The sequence below is a fragment of the Pan troglodytes genome, chromosome X (assembly GCF_028858775.2).
Source record: "Pan troglodytes isolate AG18354 chromosome X, NHGRI_mPanTro3-v2.0_pri, whole genome shotgun sequence".
In the NCBI taxonomy this organism is placed as follows: domain Eukaryota; kingdom Metazoa; phylum Chordata; class Mammalia; order Primates; family Hominidae; genus Pan; species Pan troglodytes.
In genome coordinates, this window is record NC_072421.2 from 118,135,827 (window position 1) to 118,163,388 (window position 27,562).

Sequence of the window (27,562 nt, forward strand, 5' to 3'; positions counted from 1 at the left end):
TTTTTCAGCTGAAACAGCATCAAGTTTTCAAAGAATTAAGAGCCTCGGGGAGGGGACCCGCTTTCAAGATACTGAAGGTGACATCAAGAGTCTCCTCCTAACAGGACCAACTCTATCTAAAAGTTGCTTACGAGTAACTTGAATCTTGTGTAATAGTCTACGTCTCACAGACCATCAGGGATGAGTTAGAACACTGTTGTTGATGGTCCGGTATGAAGAGAGGGTAAACAAAATAGCTGCATTTGCTTGTCAGCTGAGCTCATATAAAGAAATCAGTGAGGAGCTGAGAAAATATAGGCAATGGCTGCTCAATAAGAATTACAAGTTCCGAATACCACATATAGTTAGACACCAGTGTGCAAGTTGATGCAACTAGAAAGAAATAGACGACTTTTTAAAATACCTGGCCACAGGTCTTTGAGAACTCAAGCAAACAATCAACAGTAGACACAAGAGTCAAAAATCTTCTCAGGTTGAAGATTAGGACATAGGTAATCTTCCTAACGGCTCCAACAGGCAAGGAAATATGCTGTGGCAAAAAGCATTAAGTAGTTCTGATTTTTAAAAAACAAAAACAAAATTTTCTGCTTCTCCTCCCTTCAAAGCTTCAAGGAAATAGAAACAAGGAAACAAAATAAAAACAAAAAAAAATCAGTGATGGTAAAGAGAAGCCTTTGCTTGAATTATCAATTCGAAAAACAGTACTTTTGCCATTTTGTATATATAAACAATCTTGGGACATTCTCCTGAAAACTAGGTGTCCAGTGGCTAAGAGAACTCGATTTCAAGCAATTCTGAAAGGAAAACCAGCATGACACAGAATCTCAAATTCCCAAACAGGGGCTCTGTGGGAAAAATGAGGGAGGACCTTTGTATCTAGGGTTTTAGCAAGTTAAAATGAAGATGACAGGAAAGGCTTATTTATCAACAAAGAGAAGAGTCGGGATGCTTCTAAAAAAAACTTTGGTAGAGAAAATAGGAATGCTAAATCCTAGGAAGCCTGTAACAATCTACAATTGGTCCAAGTTGAAGACAAAACTGTCCAAACAACATTTAAAGTCTAAAGTATGTTGAAAACTAGTTGCGAAGTTTTTGCTCCTGTAACAATTTACAAAACACGTTCATTTTGGTCTCTTTTGCAATTTTCTTATTGTATTCATTTTTAATATAAAGAGTTGGATTTTTCTCCTCTATGATGTTCCTCTAGTACAACTGATCATTAATTTTCTACTTTAGCTATTTTTATAAGTACTTGTTAATCAGCACAGTTAACTTGGGGCTAAGCCATATATACACATCCCATACTCATAAATGAAATTTTTTAGGATGTGAATATACAAGATATTATGTAAGCAACTGTCCCCCTACTTGAAAACTTGTTTCCAAATAATTTTTTTTAAAAAACATCCCTTTCAGTGTAACAGAACATCACCTAGTAAAATATCAATAGCTATGACAATTCATTTCTCTTTTCAAGGGAAATCACAAAACGGGTGAACAACCAAGTCAAGGGTGGTTTTTCTATTTGATAAATACATCCAGAACTCTGTACAGTAAATAAAGTTTGCATGCAGTTTAAGTATCTTTAAATGACATTTTAAGCAAATAAACCTTTTGCTTCATAATTAATGGTGTGTAAGAACCCTCCCCCCTTTTTAATAGCCACAGGGATCTCTTTCCCAGTTCCAAAGAGGAATTCATGAAGACCAGGTACGTTCTTAAGTGTTTTCTGCACATCATACTAAATAACATGCAAAGAGTTCAACAACATTCTTCTTAAAGGTAAGTATTACTCTTTAAAATGGGCATGTTAACCACTGAGAAAAAGTCCACTCAACTATTTCCATTAATTACACTGCTTCATTTGGTCATCGGTAGTAAAAAAGGAGTCAAATAATATTGAATCAACAGGTTAGTTTATCCACTGGCTACTGCATATGACATCAAATGCTGCAAGGCCAACATTCTACGCAATATAGTTGTACTGGTTTGGATTTTCTTTATCTCTTTCCATGTAGTCCCGGTCAATTAAAGATTCTATTCTCTTCTTAAGATCAGCAGGCTGTAAGAGAAGGCAAATTTTCAATGTAAAGTTCATTATCATTGGCTCAAGCCCATTTAGTTAATACCCCATTAAAAAGACAACAGTTTCGGCTCATGAATTTAATCTCCTTTTTTAAAATTTTTATTTATTTAAATCTCTTTTTTAGAGAAAAGTATCATGAAAATAAACCAGGTTAAAAAATGTTTTATACACGTTGAAGATTCTTTTTTTTTTTTTTTTGAGACGGAGTCTCGCTCTGTCACCCAGGCTGGACTGCAGTGGCACCACTTTGGCTCACTGCAACCTCCACCTCCTGGGTTCAAGTGATTCTTCTGCCTCAGCTTCCCGAGTAGCTGGGACTAGACACAAGCCACCACGCCTGGCTAATTTTTGTATTTTTGGTAGAGATGGGGTGTCACCATATTGGCCAGGCTGGTCTCGAACTCCTGACCTCAGGTGATCCACCTGCCTCAGCCTCCCAAAGTGCTGGGATTACAGGCATGAGCCACCGTGCCCAGGTATGTTGAAGATTCTTTAACGCCAAAAGTATTTTTGATTTTTTTTTGGAGCTTTTAATTTTTTTTAATAGACAGGGTCTTGCTATGTCGCCCAGGCTGACCTTAAACTCTTGTTCTGGAGTGATCCCCCCAGCCTCAGCCTCCCAAAGTACTGGAATCCCAGTACTCACAGGTGTGAGCTACCATGCCTGGTCCTGACTTTTTCATTTTGGTATATTTGCATATACATAGTGAGATACCATGGAGATGGGACCCAAGTCTAAACACAAAATTCATCTATGTTTCATACATACCTTACATAGCCTGAAGATAATTTTATACCTTTTGTGCATGAAACAAAGTTTTGACTCCAACCTGTAAAGTGTGGAATTTTCCACCTGTGGCATCATGTTGGCATTCAAAGTTTCCAATTTTAGAGCATTTCAGATTTTGGATTCTCATTAAAGGTGTTCAACCTGTACTATATACTATACATACATTAAACTGTCACATCCTTGTCATATTGTTACGGAATACTTTCTATTAGTTTTCTATTTTAAAGAGGTCATGCCAGAAGCAGCTACCCTTCGCGTGGTTAAATACAAAAGACTACATTTATTGTAACTTCACATGAGCACTGTAAGGTAGTTTAAGGACACAGAATACTAGTTTTGTCAAGATAGTTCATGAAGCACACCTTTACTTTGGGCAAGAGTTAGTTGGCTTCATTTTTATAAATTAAGATTTAAAACATACTGATGAAATCACTATTTAGACCAGGTGTGGTGGCTCATGCCTGTAATCCCAGCACTTTGGGAGGCTAAGATGGGTGGATCACCTGAGGTCAGGAGTTTGAGACCAGACTGGCTAACATGACAAAACCCCATCTGTACTAAAAATACAAGAATTAGCCAGGTGTGGTGGTGGGCGCCTGTAGTCTCAGCTACCAGGGAGACTGAGGCAGGAGAATTGCTTGAACCCGGGGGGTGGAGGTTGTAGTGAAACGTGATCACGCCACTGCACTCCAACCTGGGTGACAGAGCAAGAAGACTCCATCTCAAAAAAAAAAAAATCACTATTTAAAAGAATACTGGCCAGGTGCAGTGGCTCATGCCTGTAATCCCAGCACTTTGGGAGGCTGTGGGCAGATCATGAGGTCAGGAGTTCGAGACCAGCCTGACCAATACGGTAAAACCCCGTCTCTACTAAAAACACAAAAATTAGCCAGGCGTGATTGTGCGCACCTGTGGTCCCAGCTACTCGAGAGGCTGAGGCAAAAGAATTGCTTGAACCCGGGAGGCAGAGGCTGCAGTGAGCCAAGATCATGCCACTGCACTCCAGCCTGGATGACAGAGCGAGACTCCATCTCAAAAAAAAAACTACATGAAATGGCTTGATAAATGAAGTACCTCATAATTTAGATCTTCATATTTCTGGTTTAGTGCATCTAAGTGACTTGGATTTCTGCATCCTGTGATTTAAAAGTAATCAAGAAAGCTTGTAGCTTTATCTTCATGATTGCATTCTAAGCTCCTGGATGACAAAATTCCACTATATATCTTATGTATCTAGTCTGTAAATATAATATAATCTTGTTTGCTAATAGAAAGTTTTTCAGGATAAGTAAAATGACTTGTTCAAGAGGGGAAAAGTGGGGAGGTAGTCTGATACAGCAGTGAAAATTTTATCCAGTAATCCCAAGGTTGGGAAATCAGATGACTTTCTCTTAATTATGGTGAAAGACCTAGAATATCAGCACAATATTAACTACAGCGATCCCCTAATTTCCCCAGCATCAGTGATCTCTCTGGCTTGAGGTGAAATGACTGTTAAGCAGAGCATGAGGGTGAGAGGGTGGTAATGAGGAGTGCAATATTAGGTTTGGAGAAAAGAAAATGCTTACCTTATTAGAACTAAGAGCTACCGAGTGCTTATTATGTACCAGGTCCAGTGCTAAGATTTTTACATTCATGATCTCACTTAAACCTCACAATAATCCTACAAGGTAAGTACTATTATTATCTCAGTTTTACAAAAGAGGAAACAAGATCAGCATGGTGAAGTGATTTATGAAAGTCCAAAGCTCATAAGAACCCTAATAGCTAGCAGTCTATTCAAACTCTATCAATGTTTATCATCCAAGGGTTTGGCTATCTACCTCCTAAAACTTGGAAAAAAGGCCAGTACAACATCACATTAAGTGACTTTATTATTGGTCATTCACAATGGAACGTTTCCATTTAATGACCAATTTCAGTTTACCAGAACTATCACTACACTTTTCAAAAAGATGCTTAATCATGACTAGTTATCTGTATGGTTTTTAACAGATGATCTCTTATATAAGCTAACTAAACAGGAGATTTAACTCAATCCACAATAACTAAATCTGTCAAATACCATGGTATTTCAATAAATACCATGGTATTTCAAGAGGAAAAGAAGTAAATAACCAACCAAGAAGTTCAAAAGAAATATAGTGAATAAACTTGAAAATTTCAAACACTCACTTAGCAGTTAAACTTTCAGGTATCCAGGCTTTTCTGTTATTTTTCCCTTTTGTCACTGCTGCCCACATATGCCAACAAAGTTTTTTTTTGGAAATCATATGCATCAACATGGGAAATTAAAACTTTTCTCTCTCTAAATGGTCATGACGCTTTATGTTTGCAAGATTTGTGTCTGAAAATCTAATGTACTTTCTTTTATTTATAACACGCTCAATAGGAAAACACAGAAGTACCTACCTTTACTGGAAATTTCAACTGGTTGTACACTTCTGAAACAAGGAGATTGTGGCTAAGTGTCTTTCTCATCTTCATAATTCGAACAATTGCAGCATCAATTTGATACTGTCTGTCTTGAAATACTCTTTCTGTAGTGCTTGCTTGTTCTTCAACCTAACAAAAAAGTTTTAAACCTAGGAATTATACCAGAAGCAAAACCTGACTATTTACATAAATTGTGCATTTTAGGGACATGACATTGTTATTGCTTTAAAGGTACTGAATTATCTAAATGGGGTCTTATAAATATAGATGCTGACAGAGAAAAATCCTACAAACATAACTCCTTTCTGTTCTGATTATATTGCCCTATACCAATGAAGTAATGCTAATATTAGTTAACAGAAAAACATCATCTTTGAATTGCTTTTCTAGAAGTAGAGATAGCTGATGTGGAATTTACCATTTTGTTTTTTTACTCTGTCTTTGATATATCTTCTAAATGTGTGTATCAGTTTCAATGGATTGTTAACCAGATTTCTCTATGACAATAGCTTGTCTATAAGGTGACTCTGTCTGATCTCTGACTCAAGGCATGGTATTAACTGGCTAAGCAAACTAGTTAAGAGTCAACCTCTTTGAAAATTAATTTTTATTTTGTAATATATAAATCAGACATGCATGCCATTAGTGCTTACAATCCTTCAAGACTTACAGAAATGTAGGTATTTAGGAGGCGGTTTACCAATCTTGATGCTAAAGTAAAAATGTTCATCTTTAGTAATTAAACCAAAAACACAGTTTGGCCTTTTTGCAGCAGTTTCTTCCTGGTACAGCATAAATGTTTTAAAAGTAAGGACATGGTAATCCTTTAAGAAAATATCCTGTCTTTGATGTGTATGTGAAAATGACAGGAACTTGTTTGGAGATACTGGTCGCTGTCCTACAATAAAATTTTTTCAGTCGGGCTCAGTGGCTCACACCTGTAATTCCAGCACTTTGGGAGGCCGAGATGGGCGGATCATGAGGTCAGGAGTTCAAGACCTGCCTGGCCAATATGGTGAAAACCCATCTCTACTTAAAATACAAAAATTAGCCGGGCGTGGTCGCTCACGCATGTAGTCCCAGCTACTCAGGAGGCTGAGGCAGGATAATCGCTTGAACCCGGAAGGCGGAGGCTGCAGTGTGCCAAGATCGTGCCACTGACTCCAGCCTGGGTGACAGAGTGAGACTCCACCTCAAAAAAAAAAATTTTTTTTTTTTCCAAATATTGCATTAAACCTTATTGGAACCGAAACCATCAGTTTCAGGATGCTGCAGTTGGAAGTCTCTTACAAATTCGAATGGCAAAAACAAACAAAATATTCACCTTCCCTGTTTTTGTTTTTTTTTCTTTTTTTTAAACAGAGTCTCACTGTCACCCAGGCTGCAGTGCAGTGGCACGATCTCAGCTCACTGCAACCTCCACATCCCGGGTTCAGGTGATTCTCATGCCTCAGCCTCCCAAGTAGCTGGGACTACAAGCACGCACCACCACGCCCAGCTGATTTTTGTATTTTTAGTAGAGACAGGGTATCGCCATGTTGGCCAAGCTGGTTTTGAACTCCTGACCTCAGGTGATCTGCCCGCCTCGGCCTCCCAAGGTACTGGGATTACAGGTGTGAACCACCGTACCTGGCCCACCTTCACTGTTAATCAAATAAATAGTGAATAAATCAATTCAGATTTTTCACCAAGCAAGTTGGCAAAAGAAAATATAATCTTTAGTGCTGGGGGACATAGTAAGACAGGCTCTCATATGCTGCTGGACAGAGTATAAACTGGTCCAGCCTTTCCAGAACACAATATGACATTATGTACTAAGACTCCTAAAATGTTCATACCCTTTAACCCAAAAAAATCTACTTCCACAAATTTATCATATATCAGAGATTAAAATTTAGTTTCAAAGAGGTTTCTTGCAATCTTATTTATAATACTAATAAGTCATGAATTTAATTGCCCCAAAATGAACAGTGGTTGAACAAACTATAAGAGCCATGTAAAAATATTACACTGCCATCTGCCATTTTTCGAAGCTATTTAATGGCATGGAAAAATTCTAAAGATTGAATACTAAATAAACAAAGTAAGATATGAAACTATGTTGAGTATCATCTCAATCCTGTACAACCACTCTCCCAAACACCCAAAATCAAATAAGGAAACATATTTAGCTGGACATAGGCACAAAAAATATTAATGGTATTGGCAGTATTACAGGTATAAAAATCTTTATATATTTTGATTATTAACATGTATAATTCCAGTGTGTTAGGACTAAGAGAAAGTGAAAGAAATACCGTTTCTTTCATCTGGATTTGATTGATCTTTATCCTGAAAAGTTTATGTTTGAAATCATCATTACAAATGAACTTGTCACCATCTTCAATATCTTTGCCCTTTGGATTTTTCGCCAGAACTCTAGCTTTGCCACAGGCTAATGACTGCAGTGTTCTCCTTAACTCTCCATCCTCTGAAGAAGAAACAGAGGTTTAGTTATTTGTTACCAGCATGAACAACTACGACATTCTACCTCAATCTAGCTTCCACTCCATCCCCCTATTAAAACTGTTTCATTTTTTCCCAAAGGTCACCAACAACTTTTCTTTGTTCTAGCCAATGGCTTTTTTCCTAGTCCTCTTCTTTTTTAAAAAAAATAGAGGCGGGGTTTCACCATGTTGCCCAGGCTGGTCTCAAACTCCTGAGCTCAAGTGATCCACCCGCCTTGGCCTCCCAAAGTGCTGGGATTACAGATGTGAGCCACCACGCCCGGCCCCTAGTCCTCTTTTAAAGACGTCAATCATCATACCATGTGGGCAACTACCAAATCTTCCAAAATGACATTTCACTTCTCTCCAGTTGCACGTTTAAAGGGCAATTCCGCCTGGCTGTTTTACTATCAACTGTAGTTACGTCCAAAATTTGATTCATCATCTCCATATAACTGTGTCCTCTTTCCAATTGTCAGTGGTGATACCACTAACCTTCTCAGTTGGGAAACCCTGAAATCATCTTTTAACTTTTCCTTCTCCTTCATCCTCAACATAATAGCTAGCCGCTGCTTCCGCAGAGATGAGTTTTCTCCATTTTCATGGTCTCATTCTAGTCTAAGTCCCTTCTACTTTATGCCTGAATCATCCCAATAGCATCTAAACTGGAATCCCTTGATCCTTCCAGTTGCCCTGTAGATTGATTTCAGTAAGTGGTCCAAATAATTACTTCCACCATGCCACATAGTTGAGACACTACAGTGTAGGTTTCATTTGCTAGACTTATCAGGTTCTCCACAATCAGGCCCTACTCATCTTACCTAATTTTTTAACTCACTATTCTATGTTACAATTAAGCTCTTCATGATTCTTCATGATTCTATGCTACAATTAAGCTCTTCATGGGCCTATACTGTGCCCATTCCTACCTCCAAACCTCATTTCAAAATATTTCCCCTTGCTGTATATGCCTTCTCCCTGACCAAAACTTGAAGGCCCAGCTCAAATGCCACTTGCTTCATGACAGCTTTCCCAATTGTGCCAGTCCACAGTGATCTCTTGCTTTCTTGCACTCTTACCACACTTATAGTCAGTACCACAAGCCAGTACTTATGGGTTTTGACATTATTTCAAGTGTCATTTCCCCCTTTCCCTATGGTTATATAAAGAGTTCTGGCCAGGCGCAGTGGCTCACACCTGTAATCCCAGCACTTTGGTAGGCCGAGGCAGGCGGATCACGAGGTCAGGAGTTCGAGACCAGCCTGGCCAACATGGTGAAACCCCGTCTCTACTAAAAATACAAACATTAGCCAGGTGTGGTGGCAGGCGCCTGTAATCCCAGCTACTCGGGAGGCTGAGGCAGGAGAATTGCTTGAACACAGGAGGCAGAGGTTGCAGTGAGCCGAGATCGCGCCACTGCACTCCAGCCTGGGTGACAGAGCAAGATTCCGTCTTGAGGGGAAAAAAAAAGAGTTCTGGCTGGCTGCAGGGGCTCATGCCTGTAATTGCAGTACTTAGGGAGGCTGAGGCAGGAAGATCCCTTGAGCCCAGGAGTTTGAGACCAGGCTAAGCAACATAGTGAGACCCTGTCTCTACAAAAAAAATTTTAAAAATTAGCCAGGCATGGTGGCATGCACTTGTAGTCCCATCTGCTTGGCAGGCTGAGGCAGGAGAATCACTTGAGCCTGAGCCATGATTGTACCACTGGACCCCAGCCTGGGTGACAGAGTGAGACCCTGTCTCATTTAAAAAAAAGAAAAAAAAAACTCAAAACAGTTCTGAGGCAAGGAATTATTCCTATAAATATGTCCCCCAGACCTCTTAACATAGTGGTGTGCACATAGTGAACACTTAATGTTTGCTACAAACCTATTCCAGTTGCCTGCTTGATCTCTTCTAAACTGAACTCCTCTCCCTCATTAAACATTAGCAGCACCAGTGTTTGAAAAAGAGAGACCTGGAGTTCCTTTTTACCCTGTTGAAGAAATAAAAGTGTTTAGTCATCACTTTTTAAAAAACACATGAAAAATTAATCATCTCTTATAGGAAAAGCATTTTTCAATTAGTGGATTTAGAAACATGATTAGCATTATCCAGCAAAGCCACTTGACGTGGTAATACAGTATTTCAGTGTGAGGTTTAGGTGTGACCCTACCTAAAATAGGGGGAAGGATTAGCTGACCTTTTAACAGTTTTTTTTTAAGCCTTATAAATAGAATACAGTAATGAAAATTAATCAGCCTTATGTGTCATTCTAGATATTCATCATAAGCAGCAAGAAATCACTATTTCAAATGTATTTTTGATTTGTTTGGCTCAGATTAGTCATGAAAAGCTAAAGTTTTTTGAGATTAGATATTGCACACTGTTTCCCTTAACTCCCACTCTATTCGTAGCTCCCAGGAACAAGATTTCTGTCAAGAAGTGGCAGTGTTAGACTAAGTGTAGTTGCTCATGCCTGTAATCCCAGCACTTTAGGAAGCAGAGGCAGGGGGATAGCTTGAGCCCGTGAGTTTGAGGTTACAGTGAACTATGATTGTGCCACTGTACTCCTGCCTGGGTGACAGAGTGGGACCCTATCTCTAAAAATAAACAAATAAATAAAAATAGGAAGTGGCAGTGTACAGTTTTCATCCACAGGTGAGGAAAGGGTAGGGGGAAAGTTCACTGCTTTTCATTTTGCAGAAGGGCCAAATCAATCGTGGAAAGACCACACACCTAAAATTACTTAAAAATACATAAAGCTATGACAAACTATCACTGTCATCATGCGGATATCTAGGATACAATTATAAAACAATAGCTTAAACTGGCCAGATGCGGTGGTTCACACCTGTAATCCCAGCACTTTAGGAGGCCGAGGCGCGTGGATCACAAGGTCAAGAGACAGAGACCATCCTGGCCAACATGGTGAAACCCCGTCTCCACTAAAAATACAAAAAAAATTAGCTGGGTATGGTGGCGCGCGCCTGTAGTCCCAGCCACTCGGGAGGCTGAGGCATGAGAATCACTTGAACCCAGGAGGCAGAGGTTGCGGTGAGCCAAGATAGCGCCACTGCACTCCACTCTGGTGACAGAGTGAGACTCTCTCTCAAAAAAAAAAACAAAACAAAAAAGAAGAAAACAAAAAACAATAGCCTAAACTTTCAGTTAAGAAGGATGACCTAAACATTAAAGATAAAGATGAAAACTAAAAGTTTTGGGAACATCCACTTACCTCTTTAAATTCTGCTTTTAACACACAGTGTCCTAGGGTTGACTGCCACTGAAGTTTCCTGCCACTATGTTTGCCTAGGTAAAATGTCTTGAAAATCTCCTGAAGTTTTACCATCTAAAGTAAATAAAATAAGGCTTTATTTAAGCTCTGTATCCAATACCACATTTACCACTTTTTATACTTACCTCATGTGATATAGTTTCTGGAAAATTTTAAGACTATATCCAGTAGGTCCACCAATCACTTTGATGAAAAACAATGATCTCCCAACCACCAAATCAAATGGGATTTATTAGGATTTATACCTTTTGCTCTCTCTGAACATTTAATCATCCCCTCTTTTGAAACATTCACCTGCAGCAGCTTTTGTGCCTCTGCACTATGCTGGTTCCTTTATTTCACTGTTGCTTCTGCATTGGTTTCCTTCACAGGTTCCTCTTTCTACCATCTGCCAAATGTGAGCCTTTTCTAAAGTTCTGCCTCTGCTGTTTTTTCTTCCTCTTTGAGAGAAATCTACTCCCTGGGCCTTCATAATCATCTCCATGGAGGATTCTCAATATCTATCTGTCTAGCCTTAATCCCTTTTATGGGCTTCAGTCCTGGACTAGACAGTTTACCAGGAGTCAGGATAGATTTAATCAAGGACCCATCATTTAGCAATCCCACCTATGGGTGAAATATGTGCAAGAATTCTTAATAGCTAGGTAGAGTGAGGGGTATAACCTGGGAAGATGGAAGAAGAGCCAGGGAAATTGACCCTGAACCCAGAAATTTGGCATTATTAGCTATGTGCTTAACTGGACTTCTAAGTACAAAAGTAAAACATTAGAGCAGTTGGTATTTGGTGTTGGTGCGTTTACTGACATACACTTTTAAAAGTATCCATGCCAGGCCTGGTGACTTACACCTGTAATCCCAGCACTTTGGAAGGCTGAGGCGGGGGGGATCGCTTGAGCCCAAGAGTTCAAGACCAGCCTGAGCAATACAGCGAGACCCTGGGTCTCTATTTTTTTCTAAGTATCTATTTTTAAATGACAAGCAAAATGGAAATGCTATGATTTCTATGCCTATAACTCAGTTCTAAACAGTAACTCTTACCTCTGGTGGTAAATGAACTTCCATAGGCACATATGTCGGCCAATAGCCCATTGTCAGGATATTCACAGTTAACTCAATATTTCCCGGAACATTCTGATTCTGCATATACTATAAGAAGATCAAAACACACACTGAGATCTTAAAACTGCATACATTTCATATCATAATAACCTATTTAAGAAGTTCCCTGTTATGAAATTACATGCAAACACTGACCATCCTTAAAATAAAAGGCAACTATTAAGAAGACTTTAAATGAAACCTACACAAAATGCACTAGGCAAGTACAGAGGTTAACATTTTGATACAAAGGCATACAAGGATCACATGACCTCATTACAGGAGTTATCAACTTAAATAATTTCTCACATACAGCTGGGCCGTTATAGGATCTCTTCTCCATTCTTTTCCCCAATACCACCTGCAGTCCCCACCTTTGAATACCCCTATGTGGCTTAAACACCTTGCAGCAACCCCCATTCCTCACCCCCCAGCCAGCCCAAGTCTCCAGTTTTTCACTTGCTCCACTGCCTGTCTGCAGGGAGTGACCTGGAGTAGGGAAGGAAAAAGAGGGGAAAAGGGCAAAGCAGATAAGCCCTATTCTGTAGCTACTATAGAATCCATAATCTTACTGACCCTGATTTTTTCTTAATTCTTTCACTTCCACTTCCCACCTTAGCAACACTGTGGGGTAAAGAAGTCACTACTAAAACCCAAAAGAGGAAAATCTAATTTGCCATCATTATCACCTATGTTCTTAAACATTTCAAAACTACTTTCTACCTACATCTTCAAAACTGTGGATCTAGCTTTCTATCCCCAATGTCCCCAAAGGCTTTTATACAGCTGCATTATCACTTCTCCTCTCTCCCCATTGCAAGCTCTGAACATGCAAATTACCGAACGATAAGATGCTGAGGAAAGCCCTGTTCCCACTATAGCTCTTCTTGTACTGACTTCAGTTCAATACATTTTATTTTTATTTTTGTGTTATTCTGGGTGTTTGTTAAAAATAAATCCTAAAGTAGGTCAAATATACTTATATTTCACCAATTTTTTTTTCTACTGTGAATATCACCTCAGTTGCCATGAATTACAACAAACACGTTTCTATTTATCCTCTTTAGTACAAATCATAGCAAGCAGATAACTAAATACAACTAAGTTTGAGGAATTAAGAGTTTAACTCACTTTTACCTGTTTGAACTGAATCATGATGTCTTTAGAAAGTTCCATGTCTTTAAACATTCCTTCAAGTTTGCTGGTGAAAGCAGCTCCGCATTCTATTAAAGATGTTTGTACATGTATAATATTTTAAAGTGGTAAAAACAAAAGAGGTTTAAAAGTGGGAAACACGAAATACAAAACTTTAGTATGAAGTATGATCTGTAACTTTCATAAGAATAAAAAGAAATCCTTACCCCAAAGTGTATGCCCCATTAATTCAGAGTCAAACTCTTTAATCCTGTAGTAACCTTATCTACTATTTAGGTATAAAATAAATGGGAAATTTTTATACAAATAATAAAACCAAGAACAATGCTTTATCTTAAAAAAAACAACAACTCTGGATATTATGTACAATAAGTTGGAAACCTCAGGAGCTTGCTCAATTTATGTTTTCATCATATATACATAGACATGAGTGACAAAAGAGGAAATCGATTGAAAGGGTAAAAAGCTAACATTCTCCTTCAGGAATCAAAGAAAAGGAACAGAAAGAATGAGAAACCTACCATGTTTAAGTTTGGACAGCATTGATTTTTCAGCATCTACAGATGCACTCTTTCCGACTAACAGGCGCTTGGCTAAATCTTTCTTATAGAAGGCCTCAAAAACATCCTTGCCTATGTAAAAAGAAATGCAAAATTTATAATATTCCAATAAAAAGTACTGACAAAACTGCTTTAAAGTGCTTTAATAAAGCACACCATTATTCCAAGTTATTTTACTTTACACATTTTATTTAAGTTTGTTAAATGCAAGAAACAGTAGAGATCCATTTTTGTGCCAGACATTTCGAAGTCTTTATTGTAAAACTTTTTTGCATGTAACTGTCTTGATTGCATTAACTTTTCTTCAGAAAAGCTTTTGTGGACTGGTAGCTTTGGTGCCAATATTTAAGAGATTCAGCCAAGTAGCAAAAATCAAGGCACTTAATACTAGAAGAGCCAAAGCATAGGACAATCAGGTAACATTCCTCACGTATCCCCCCAATGAATTAAACACAATTTTAAATCTGTAATTTCCAAATAAATATTCCCTCCAGTTTGAATATACTTGCTAGCTTCTCTGTTGAGTGCTATTTTAAAAGAAAAATATTAAAACATTAGTAAATACTTACCATAGATAAATCTAAATATGATCATAATTTTATCCAACATTTTCTCAAGTTCTTCATCTGTAGCTTCTTTGTTGCCTGCACGAAGTTTTGAATCTACATACTTAGCTAAAATGGGGGAAAAGTTTGTTGTTTAATAACCAGGGAATACACGAGGTACTGGGCACTATATATACCCAAAGAGGAGTACGATACACTGAGTTTTTCAATACTTCAGAAATTTATATGCATTTTTAAAAGTCTCCAAAGTCAGGAAGATCAACTGACTTGTTCAGTGCCATAGAGCTAATAACATCAGGGCCTGAACACAAACCCAAGTGTTCTGACTCCAGATCAAATGTACTTTCCACTATACTGATGTTTATGAAAATAGGATACGGATATCCTGTGGGGGAGGTCTCATGTAGCCCTGTGAGGGCATAATGTAATCAAAGCCACGAAAAGACATGAGGAATCTTCTGGAGTATCCATTTTATAGGAATAGTAAGCAATCTTAAACATTACTTTTCTATTAAAATAAACCAGATACATCGTAGAGTAGAAGGTAAAATTTGCTACATGTTTACGGATAAATAGTAGATAGGTTGCAACAAAATTTCATCCTTTTGGCAGAGGACCCTAGACCTTCTCAGGTTACCTCCTCCTCTGACACTAAGGGTACTTGGGTGGAAAAACCTGAGAAGCACTGTAGTGTATATCACATCCTTATGCTAAATGGGCCCAGATTATTAGGTTTATTTTTGCCCTGGACTTTTTTCTTTTTCACTGACAACTGTAATTTCATGCTGCCCTTTTTTGTAGCTTGAAATAACACCCTGCCTCATTTCTAAATCATTAGGCTAGGAAAACATACTAGCTTATTATCAATAAAGGTAAATAGTGTCCAACGTACCGTCTTTGAAAGAAAGCACATTATGTTTGACATGTGGGCTTTCAGTACTTACATCCAGGTTTTTAGAAACACTCTTCAAACTTGATATACCAGCTAAGCAACCTCAAACAAATCAGGAATTAGTAATACTACAACCTGGTAAAAATTTCAGATTGAGATTTTATGACTCAAAGAACATCATTAAACAACTGGAAAAAGGACTGGAAAACATACCTATAAGTTCAGCTGGTTTATTTGGTCTTTTGTTAATGAACGTTTCAAATGCTTCTTTCATGGCATTGATAAATTTCTCATTCTTCAGAAAGCAGATATCAATTATATGGTCAACCTTATCTTTAAAATCCAGCAATTCTTGAACCATGGTTTTATCTTTTTCAGGATTAATTACAATAGTGCTGCCAAATGCCTAAAACAAAAAATTACCACTTTTTACTGTAATCGAATTGTCTACAATGAAAACAATCCCCAAATCATATTTTAAGTGGCATATATATTTAAAGATCTTTAAAAAGTAAAATAAAGCTATTTTTAAGATGGAATCTTGCTATGTTGCCCAGGCTAGTCTGAAACTCCTAGGCTGAAAGGATCCTCCTGCCTCAGCCTCCCAAGTAGCTGGGGTTACAGGCAAGTACCACTGCACCGGGCAAAATAAAGCTGATGGTGAAATGAGGACAAAAAAATAAAGTGCTAAATATCCACACTGTTAACCACTCATCTATAATCACAAAAATAGTAAGCAATGATCACTGGGCATATGATATCATAACAGGGTATTATTAGAAGCCTCTGGGATCTTTTCCTTATTTTTAAAGAAGTCAGCTTTCAACTTCCTTAAAATGGCAATCTGGCTTTAGTGTAAGATTGAAGAAAGGAAAGAAATTTGGGGTTCAAAGTCTTCTTTTTCTACATTTACTGCTTTAAGTGGTAGAGACAGAAATTATGTCAGCCATCAATCAGGTTTTATAGCTGATATGCCACACAGCTACCATTCTCAGGTTGACTGTTCTCAAAATTCCCATTACTTTTTAAACAAATTTAAAATTCCCTTAAAAGAATTGGATCAAGGCCGGGTGTGGTGGCTCACGCCTGTAATCCCAGCACTTTGGGAGGCCAAGGCGGGTGGATCATTTGAGTTCAGGAGTTCAAGGCCAGCCTGACCAACATGGTGAAACCCCGTCTCTACTAAAAATACAAAATTAGCCAGGCATGGTGGTGCATGCCTGTAATCCTAGCTTCTTGGGAGGCTGAGGCAGGAGAATCACTTGAACCTGGGAGGCAGAGGTTGCAGCGAGCTAAGATCGCGCCACCGCACTCCAGCCTGGGTGACAAGAGCAAAACTCTGTCTCAAAAAAAAAAAAAAATTGGATCAAACAAGAAATGCTTGCCAATATGCACTCTTGATGTGTAGATAAGCCGTAAGAGAGAAAAATCACAGGTAAATTGTTAATACCTTGATATATTCAATCCACTGCTGCAAAAGAACCTGAACTCCACCTCGAACTCTACTGAAGAGCTGATACAGAAGAGACAAATCTTGAATTCGGTTTTCATCAAGGAGGTTATTTAAACCTGTATTTTAAAACATTTTGGCATTAAAATATAGTGAACAAAAAAGTGAACAAGATTATCAGACATTTTAATAAAATTTGAGTTATAATCATTATTGTGATACTGGTTTGAACTATGACTAGTCTGTATGTGAGTTGTAATGTAAGATTTCCTTTGAATTAAACCCAACCATCTTTCTGGGTAAAAACTAAATATAGAGACTTTAGTCGCCATAAAAATAAAAACAGGCCAGGCACGGTGGCTCACACCTGTAATCCCAGCACTTTGGGAGGCTGAGGCAGGAGGATCAATTGAAGCCAGGAGGTCAAGACCAGCCTGGGCACAACAGTAAGACCCCCTCCCCCTCTCTATTTTAATTCAAAAAGTTAAAAAAATTAAAAAGAAAAAGAAAAATGGTTAACTCCATAATGGTTTGTGCCATTTAGCATGATAGATTAGAGGCAAAAACAAACTTATAAAAACTGGCTTACATAAATATACATTATAAATACCTCATAAATGTAGTAGCCATATTATGTACATAGTTATATTTCAGAATACTGGATATAGCCTGTGATATATCAAAAGCCATGCATAAATAGGTCAAATTTAAATGAGGCTCTAATAAATATTTGATTTCCAGGATGAAATAACAGTATAACTGCATTAAATTTCTAAATATATAAATTTTTATACAAAAGAAAATATTGTTGGGGAGAAAGGTAAGGCTTTTACCTATTTGCGGCATTCTCAAAGTAAAATGTAGGGTATACTCTAAATTCACTTGGGATTAGAAGTGCTTGGTTTGACATGCCATGAACAACAAAAAACCCTCACCGCTTTAGTGTAAAAAGGAATACCTTTCCTTACTGAAAGCTTACATATTAGTCAAGAATTTCCCACTTTTTTTCTTTTATTTTATTTAAAGAGACAAGAGTCTCACTATGTTGCCCAGGCTGACCTCAAACTCCTGGGCTGAAGCAATCCTCCTGCCTCAGCCTCTCAAGTAGCTGATACTACAGGCACATATCAACCACTGTTTTTTTATTGGTATTTGTGGATCCCTCTCTTCTAGTTCCTGTATCTTTCAGATAAGAAAACTGGCACCTCCAGGAAGTTTACTGTGATTAATAAAGATTGTGTCCATCCTCAGAAATGCAGCCACATGCTATCAAACTTTTAAAAGGGCAACATCTTTAAAAATTCCCTACTAGTTTGCCACTACCATTTAAAAAGCAATCTCTTATTTACAAATTGCCAATTACCTTTCTGAAGAATTGCTGTTAAGTGTTCACCTAGAAGTTGTTTTTCTACAGTAGCAATTAATGACTTCCTACAAGGAAAAAAAAAAAAAGGTTAGTATTATTGACGTTTGACTTCCAGAAAATGTAAAGCCTCTCCTGAAGGGGGAAAAAAATCAAATAGCTCATTTTATGTTGATTTCAAGATTCCTATCCTATGTATAAATTTATTGGTGCTCAGAGTTACTATACTTTATGCCTAAAAGAAAAAGACATAAAGGAACTGACAGGCAAAAATTTTTTAAAAACACTGCATATTTTAGAATTTGGTTTACATAATGAAATGAATATCTCCAAGACCTTGCTGTAGTCGGCTTTTTCCAAGTTTTGCTACTTTTATTAGGAAGGTAAAGAAGTACTACATACAGAGGCCCCTCGACTGGCAATATTAATACTTAGGAAAGCACAGAAATAGGGGAATCCACTGAATTTTAATTGGCCTGAAGAGTTTAAAGGTCACATCAGCTTCTAGTATTATTTCTAAATTACCTTCTAAACACACACACACACACACACACACACACACACACACACACCCCTAATAATCGAATCCTTGGATGAAAACTAATTAACTAGGGAAAAGAATAACTTGAAGTTTGTATTATGAAAACAACTGTTAACACTTCAAATCACACCTGAAAACAGTTACTAACATGTTTAGGATGGCTAAAGTGCTGCAAGTGATTTAACGACAGTTTAAGACTATTAAATTCAGCATGTAATACTTACTGGGTGGTCTGATCTAAGTAAGTAATAAGTCTGTCTGCTTCTTCTTCTAGACGTTTGTTAACATGATGTAGATATTCAGGAACCTACAAAGATAGTTTTTTATATTATTGTTTTCCTCCCCATAAATCATTCAGAAAATGTCAAGTCCAAAAGATCCTGGAAGTGGCCCTGTCAAATGTGACAGGGTAGAATCATATGTAAAAATTTATAGGTAGAGTTTATGATCCAGAATTCTGGCCTTTAAGAAGAGAGAAAAGAAAGGAGCACCTAAGTGAGAGAAGAGCATCACAATGTTGGGAAGATAAATGCAAAGGGAAGCTTATATTCTACAAAGTAAGGTCTATTGTGAGAGACAGTGAGAATTTATTAGTCATGATTTTTAAATACCTCTCTTTCTTGCATTAATTTTTGGCCTTCAGCTGCATAGAGCCGGTTAGTTTCTTCCAAAAATCGTTGTTCAAAAGAATCTTGATAAATCTGGAGGGGGAACAAAATGAAGGAGATCATTTATTTAGCAAATATTTACTAAATGTCCTCTATGTCTATGTAAACAGCATTATGAATTTGGTTTTTAAACATGAAGCTAGGATCCTTTTGTAGTTTAGAAGCATGATGATTGGGTTTTTATGCTCATATATGAGATGTGCTTCCTTCAAACCTTGTTATGACATCAGCACATTACCTGTCTGATGTGGGGGGAAAAAAAACTAGGAATAGCAATCAGCTCTGTATAGTATGTGTAGTAGTTAACTTACTTGCAAATCAGACAGCATGCTTAAAAGGCTTCGAAGTAAACTTCTATCAATTGCTTCACCATTCCTTTCCCTCTCAATCAAGAGAAGAATGCCATCAATTGTCTTATTCTGCACTTTCTGATCACTTATAATATGAGCCCTAAATAACTCCAGTCCCATGTCCCTAAAATAAAAAACACATATAACCTAAATTAATTGACAATACCACTTCTGAAGAGGTTTGCTTAACTTCTTACCACATGTTCCCATGCTAATTAGGGCTCCAGGGCTTTGAAGCAGCAATTGTCAAAAAATAAAATCCACACATTTAATTTTGAATAACATTATTAGATTAAAGAACACAGGAAACTCATTTTGTCTTTACTGAGAATTGAAGCTAAATTCCTATTTTCCTCCATAACTAAGTTTTGTTGTATTATTTCTTTTTGTGGATTTCTTCTTTGCTCAAATCAACAGACAAAATTAGTTCAAAGACATAAAACAGTTTTCACTGTACTGGTATTGAAAGCTTATTTGGTTATTTATCAACTGGTTTCAATACTGAAGAATCAGTGAATTCTGATCATTGCTGTAGGCAGATGATAGGTACATGGGAGGGGGAAGAGTTCATGATACTATTCTATTTTCGTGTATACATGGACTTTTGCATAATGTTAAATGAGTGAACTCTTGATGGTCAGCAGCAAAATGAATCACAATCATAGACATTCCAGAGCAAACTTTAGTCCCCTCGGCTAACAAAAAACTTCTTCATAAATTAATATATGCCCAGGGAATGTTAGCTATCTTCAATATTAGCATAGGCAACATATTAGGAAGATAAAACTGCTACAAAGGAAAGTCTAGAACCAAATGTGAATTTTTAGAATATTCACAGTATAGCTTATACTCTTTCATTAGTGTAATTAAGATTTGAGTATGATTTGGAACAATCTTTTCATATTTTTCTGGCATCCTTACCAAATGGAGGGTAGCATTGAATTCTGAAGAACGTAAGTTCTATCCAGAAACAAAAAAATGCTCCTGATCATGATCTGCCAATGAAAAAAAAAGAAATCAAACAAGTTTTGTATGTTGTGAAGCTGAAATATTTGCTTTCAATAAGAATAAAACTGAAGAGTTTGTCTGTATATATAATATTAGATTACTAAGATCAAACACGCAGATAAACACATCTATCTGAGAATATGCCCATATCGTTTTTATTACTCAACAGTCAATCCTTTTCGTGTTTTCTAGAAAAAAGACACTTAAAATGGCCCTCTGATTTACTACTTGAGAAGTAACTGAAAAATCAAGGGGACACTCATATAATTCTTCCTGCGCCACAGTGCTTGGGAATGAAGCTGCCTTACATTGCACATGTGAGGGTTTTTTTGGCAGGGGGTGGGGGTGGGGAGGGGTGATGGATTTTAAGATTTTAATCTGTAGAATATAAGGTATAAACCAGATTAAGAAAAATGGAAAAGGTTGTTATCTGAATAAACTAAAACACAGGACCATCAGGCACCTTCACAGGTAATCAAATAGTGGACAGGATAACCATCAAGAGAGAAAAAAAATAAGAGTGACAGACGAAATGTAGCTTTTTAATGAATGAGATAAATACATTTTTGGTAAGTGTGACAAAAATAAAAATGAACCCAAGGTGCAAGACATTCTGAAATGCAGGTTTACCTGTAACTTGTGGTTTTAAAATAGAAAACTCAACCAAAACTAGTTTCCAATTCAGAAAAGGAACTTGGGAGGAAGAATGGGAGGGGGGCGAGGGATAAAAGACTACAATGGTGCAATGTATACTGCTCTGGTGAAGGGTGCACCAAAATCTTACAAATCACCACTAAGGAACTTACTCATGTAACCAAATGTCACCTGTACCCCAATAACTTACGGGAAAATAAAAAATAAATAAATTTAAAAAAAAAAAAAAAGAAAAGGAATAGATATTGAAGCAATCTCCCTATTGCTAAGTTTTAAAAACTAACATTCCTGTATTTGAAGAAATGTTTTTAACTATTAATACAATGTTTAGCCAAAATACAATACTTTTTCCAGCTTACCATTTGTCTGCAATGGTTTTGCCAGCATCTATCAATCTTCTTTAAAAAAAGAACGCTATCCAATGAATCCCTGAAACATATGTTAAGGATATCTTAAAGCGTTTGGTACAAGTCATATGTGCCATGTGACAGACAGCACATTAGTCTTAAACATGAATACCTTGCACACTAAGTGAAACTAAATGGCACTTGATTATGCACCAAAGTGCTATTTCCTAATTTGTAAAAGAAAAAAAAAACATAGTTTATACTAAAAAACACCTTTAAAAACAAGTCTTAGACATAACTGAACATCGTGTTTTCAGTTTACGATTTCCCTTAGGAGATTATTTTTCCTCAAGTGGAAATCTGTTAGGGCAAAAAGGGTAAAGACATAAGGACATCTTATTTACATGAATACCACATGTAGTCCTGGACACGAATTAAGGCTGAAAAGTCAAAATGTGTTTGTTTCTCAAGAAACACAAGGCACAAAAAATGACAAACCTACAAAATACAGGCATTCTACTTCAAGCTGGGTTAAACAGTGAGGGGTAGGGACAGAGAGGAAGACAAAACTATTCACGATTTTTTGTTTTAAAAAGGATATTCTCTGAATTGATGAATCTGTGCTTTGATGTGATCTTCGCAGATCTGTCTCAGCTGTTTGTACAAGTTTGCAGAAATCTTGTAAGAACAGAGATTTTCTACAGCCTGCAAGGTTAAAATACTTTCTTAAGGAGAGGATGAAGGATTTCTCAACTATTTACATCAGATTCTTATTAATTTGATATTTCTACCACATCAGCTTATTAAAAAGGGTTATTCATCCACTTAAGACACAAGGTAAAACAACAAAATATATCAATGTGGGTGGCAAACTTTCTCATAACCAATGCACTGTATCAAAAAAGAACAAATTACAGGTTTAGCATCTTTAATCTAAAAATCTGAAATCCAAAAAGCTCAAAAATCTGAAACTTTTTGAGTGCCAACATGCTGCTCAAAGAAAATCCTACTTGGGCTGGGTACAGTGGTTCATGCCTGTAATCCCAACATTTTGGGGGGCCAAGGTGAGAGGATTGCTTGATGCCAGGCTAGAACAGCCTAGGCAACTGTGATGGTTACTACTGAGTGTCAACTTGATTGGATTGAAGGATACAAAGTATTGATCCTGGGTGTGTCTGTGAGGGTGTTGCCAAAAGAGATTAACATTTGAGTCAGGGGGCTGGGGAAGGCAGATCCACCCTTAACCTGGTGGGCACAATCTAATCAGCTTCCAGTGAATATAAAGCAGGCCAAAAAAAGTGAAAAGGAGAGAAGGGCCTAGCCTCCCAGCCTACATCTTTCTCCCATGCTGGATGCTTCCTGCCCTCGAACATCAGACTCCAAGTTCTTCAGTTTTGGGAATCAACCTGGCTCTCCTTACTCCTCAGCTTGCAGACAGCCTATTGTGGGACCTTGTGATCGTGTAAGTTAACACTTAATAAACTCCCCTTTATATATATCTCCTACTAGTTCTGTAGTTCTGTCCCTCTAAGAAAACCCTGACTAATACAGAAACAAAGCAAGACCCCATCTCTACAAAAAATTTAAAAATTAGCTGGGCCCAGTGGTGTGTACCTGTAGTTCCAGCTATTTAGGAGGCTGAGGCAGGAGGATCCCTTGAGCCCAAGAGTTCAAGGTTGAAGTGAACCATGACTACGCCACTGCACTCTAGCCTGGGGACAAAGTGAGACCTTGTCTCAAAAATAAAAAAGCTGTCTTGTTTAAAATATTAATCATTTTCACAAGCAGAGCTTCATTTTGGGTTTAAAAAAGAATTTCACCTGTTGTTTATGTATCAGATGGGTTGGGCAGTCCTACTACAATTGAATTAAAATTTACTTAAACGTTCTTGGATTTTCCCGAACAGAACAAAGCAGAAATTATTGCTAGTAGTATGATAATGAGTATGATATAATACCAAGGAATTTTCTCCAACATTTCAGTTTAAGAATAGTTAAATATAGATTTTAAAATCTGTGGCTGGGCGCAGTGGCTCATGCCTGTAATCCCAGCGGTTTAGGAGGCTGAGGCGGGTGGATCACTTGAGGTCAGGAGTTCAAAATCAGCCTGGCCAACATAGTGAAACCCCGTCTCCACTAAAAATACAAAAATTAGCCGGACATGGTGGTGCACGCCTGTAATCCCAGCTACTCAGGAGGCTGAGGCAGGAGAATCGCTTGAACCCAGGAGGTGGAGGGTGCAGTGAGCCGAGATCACACCAGTGCACTCCAGCCTGGGCAACAGAGAGAGACTCCATCTCAAAAAGGAATAAAATAAAAAATAAATAAAATTTGTACAACTGAATTAACACCAATTACAAAAGAAAGAACTGCATTTTTACTTCACTTTAATAACTGAATTGGTCTTCTTTTATACTCAGATTCCAGAAGGATGACCTTCAGATTTCAGTAAGTTTCCTGTTATGCATATATAAAAGACTTTCAAATTTAAAACAACAGGCATGGTAAAACTCTTTGGGAAAACTCTGATATAATCTATAATTCCAAGTGGTAATGACTTAAATGTAACACCAGAATTCCTTTCTCACCACAACAGAAGAAAAAAATTCCATTAAAATGAACTCTAGGGGGGCATCCAAGTTCTGTGGGTTGGAGTGGAATTTTAAAAATATGTAGTTAGAAGTCACATTCCCAATATGCAGGTCCAGTAAATAAATTAGCAAATGAAAAGAAAGCTTGGCAGAGCGCGGTGGCTCACGCCTGTAATCCCAGCACTTTGGGAGGCCGAGGCGGGCAGATCATGAGGTCTGGAGTTTGAGACCAGTCTGACCAACATAGTGAAACCCTGTCTCTACTAAAAACACAAAAATTAGCCGGGTGTGGTGGTGTGCACCAGCTACTCGGGAGGCTGAGGCAGGAGAATCTCATCAACCCGGGCGGTGGAGGTTGCAGTGAGCCGAGAATGTGCCATTGCATTCCAGCCCAGGCAACAGTGTGAGACTCTGTCTCGAGAAGAGAAGAGAAAAGAAGAGAAGAGCAGAGCTTAAAGGAAACCTCTTACACCATGAGACAAGTCACCACACCTCATCAGGAAACAGCAGGCCAATTAGATTGAGCAGCTATGGAGGAATAAGAAGGCTGAGACCCTGCTGGCCTGCCCACTTTTCACGTGACCTGGGGCTAGGCCACAAATGCTTAAGGGAATTTACATTTATTTCATGTGCCTCTCTGTTCACACAGGTCCTTTGTGGACTGTCCCCCTTCTACCTTTAGTATTCCTCTCCTTGTATCTCACCGTTCCTTCTGAATGACTGTTTTCTCAGCATTTCTTATCGCTCTGCTTAGATTCTGTCATATGACTTAGTGCGTACTTCATCTTTCCACATTGCGTACTTCCGGTACTTCTCTAAGTCCTATTTATCCCATTTCCTTCTGCTATGTTCCCTTCTCAAATAAAACAGTTCTCGGCACATCTACTTATCTTCTCACACAAGATACCATATTCCCTTACTACTCAATTAGGTCCCACTTCTTCCAATAAGTTCTTCTTAATTGACTCAGCTACCAGTGACTCACATGGCACTCGCACCCATCATACCACACTGACTTAGTCATTGAGTCAACACTATTTATCTCCCAACCACTGGACACTTCTTACACAAAACTACTTATCTTTTTATGTGTATATCTTCTCTCTCTGACTCCTTAATGACAGAAAGACATTGTGTGTTCATCTATCTATAAGTTCTTTAATACTTTTTGAGCTTTGAACCAAGTGAATACATGAAGTATTCAAAAAAAACTCTAGCAATGTGTCCTGCACATAGAAAGGGCTTCTAGTATGAGAAAAGTTGCCAGAAAACGTGTAATTACGATTGAGTGTGCTAGATGCTATGATGAGGATAAGCAGAGAGATGAGGCCCCTAACCCAGCATTCAGGGGAGGGCAAGTCAGAAAAGCCTTCCTGGGAAGAGGTAAAGGGACAGAGTCCCAAAGACCCAAAGGGAAACAGATAAAAAGTTAGTGGAAATAGTGAGAAATCGAGAATTAAGCTGGGCTTTACAGCACAGAGTCTCACCTGTGTTTGGCTGGAGGGTGGTTTAAGAACTTTAAGGCAAGAAAGGCAGGAGCATCTAAGGTGAGTTTTGAGGTCAAGTTCGGAGGGAACATTCTGTTTTTCTAATTTAGCCTTGACTGCTTAACCTATAGACCGGATCTAGTCATTTTCCTTCCTCAACAACCTTCCATCAAGCTTTTCCTGTACTGTGATGGAGCAATCTCATAATAGGTATAAATAAACAAACAAAAAGAACTATCCGGTACATGGTCTGCTATCATTTATGTAAAAAAGGGACAAAATAAAAACATACACAGTCGTTTTACGTATATAAAACATCTCTGGAAAGATACCCAAAAAACTAATAATGTCTGTCACAAAGAGAACTAACTAGGGGACTGGAGGATGGGGTGGAAGTGAGACTTTTCACTACATGCTCTGCAATACTTTCGGGGCTTTGAACCAGAGGAATATATCAGGTATTCAAAAAACTTAAATCCTTGCCTTCCCCAATAAAAGCCTTTCTAACTTCCCCACCACCATACTTTTTAGCATGGTGTTCAAGGCAAATCTTACCACTTTCATCTCATGTCTGATTATAACTTTTCTTTTTTCTTTTTTTTTTAGATGGAGTCTTGCTCTGTCGCTCAGATTGGGGTGCAATCTTGGCTCAGTGCAACCTCTGCCTCCAGGTTCCAGTGGTTCTCCTGTTTCAGCCTCTCAAGTAGCTGGGATTACAAGCATGCACCGCCACACTCAGCTAGGTTTTTTTGTATTTTTAGTAGAGATGGGGTTTTACCATGTTGGCCAGGCTAGTCTCGAACTCCTGACTTCAAGTGAACTGTTCACCTCAGCCTCCCAAAGTGCTGGATTACATGCATGAGCCACCTTGGCCACCCGATTATAACCTTTCACACATCCTTTGATCCAAGTACTCCACTTTTCTCACCTTTGGGCAAGATTTGGAGTGGTGTCTGTAAAACAGTGGCTTCCAAAATGTTTTGACCCAAAGCCACAGTAGGAAATCTAATGTCACAATCCATCATACATAAATTTATGTAACTAAAATAAAATCTTCACGAACCTACACATCATTACTCTATGTGATGCATTCTGATATTTGCTATTTCATTTCTTTTTAAAAAATGCTGGTCACGAACTATTAATTTCATGAACCTATTAGAACATAAGTAACTTAGGGTAGGTACTTATGCTCTCTTACTAGTACTAAGTGCTTTCCATAACCCCAAGGTATCAGTCCAGTTTTGGACACAGTAAGCAGTCATGGATTGAACAAGGAATGACTGTTTACTAAGTACTCTTCATCCTATTACATGCTGGGATGGAAACAGGAATAAGAAGGTGTTTGAGATAAGCTCTATTTTACTCTAGATCTTTGAAAAGCACTTTTAGAAATATATTCTTTTAAATATTATGTATTTATTATTTATGTATTTTTACATATTATGCATTGTTTTATTTAAATATTATGTACTATTAATGTATTTTTACATATTATGCATTACGTATTTATTATTTACACTAATAAAACACTTTGGGAATCTCTGGAAGTAACCTCTTGCCTCACAAACAACTATTTGTAATAAACAGATTCTAGATAACTGCAACCTCTGCCTCCTGGGTTCAACCGATTCTCATGCCTTAGCCTTCCCAGTAGCTCGGATTACAGACACGTGCCACCACACCTGGCTGAATTTTGTATTTTTGGTAGAGACTGGGTTTCACCATGTTGGCCAAGCTGGTCTTGAATGCCTGACC

The 27,562-nt window shown here is 37.9% G+C and overlaps 1 protein-coding gene and 1 non-coding gene across 4 annotated transcripts in view; one reads left to right on the top strand and one right to left on the bottom strand.

Annotated features, from left to right (window-relative positions):
- Positions 1-1,506: 1,506 nt before the first annotated feature.
- The window catches only part of CUL4B (cullin 4B), a 49,486-nt gene continuing 23,430 nt past the window's right edge, over positions 1,507-27,562 (bottom strand). For all 3 annotated transcript variants that reach the window (XM_016943303.3, XM_009439581.4, XM_009439584.5), the window contains 18 exons: positions 22,329-22,432; positions 21,740-21,809; positions 20,640-20,713; positions 19,680-19,842; positions 19,312-19,401; positions 18,925-19,007; positions 18,160-18,227; positions 16,797-16,915; positions 15,560-15,752; positions 14,458-14,562; positions 13,850-13,960; positions 13,311-13,396; positions 12,114-12,221; positions 11,016-11,129; positions 9,668-9,773; positions 7,610-7,782; positions 5,289-5,441; positions 1,507-2,062 (listed from right to left, as the gene is read on the bottom strand). In XM_016943303.3, the coding sequence (XP_016798792.1) occupies positions 1,967-2,062; positions 5,289-5,441; positions 7,610-7,782; positions 9,668-9,773; positions 11,016-11,129; positions 12,114-12,221; positions 13,311-13,396; positions 13,850-13,960; positions 14,458-14,562; positions 15,560-15,752; positions 16,797-16,915; positions 18,160-18,227; positions 18,925-19,007; positions 19,312-19,401; positions 19,680-19,842; positions 20,640-20,713; positions 21,740-21,809; positions 22,329-22,432 (2,016 nt within the window). In that variant the 3' untranslated portion in view covers positions 1,507-1,966. The remainder of the gene's footprint in view (positions 2,063-5,288; positions 5,442-7,609; positions 7,783-9,667; positions 9,774-11,015; positions 11,130-12,113; positions 12,222-13,310; positions 13,397-13,849; positions 13,961-14,457; positions 14,563-15,559; positions 15,753-16,796; positions 16,916-18,159; positions 18,228-18,924; positions 19,008-19,311; positions 19,402-19,679; positions 19,843-20,639; positions 20,714-21,739; positions 21,810-22,328; positions 22,433-27,562) is intronic.
- Positions 19,513-19,616, top strand: LOC112207228 (small nucleolar RNA U13). Its single transcript, XR_002941679.1, has one exon. It is a non-coding gene; the product is annotated as a small nucleolar RNA U13 (small nucleolar RNA).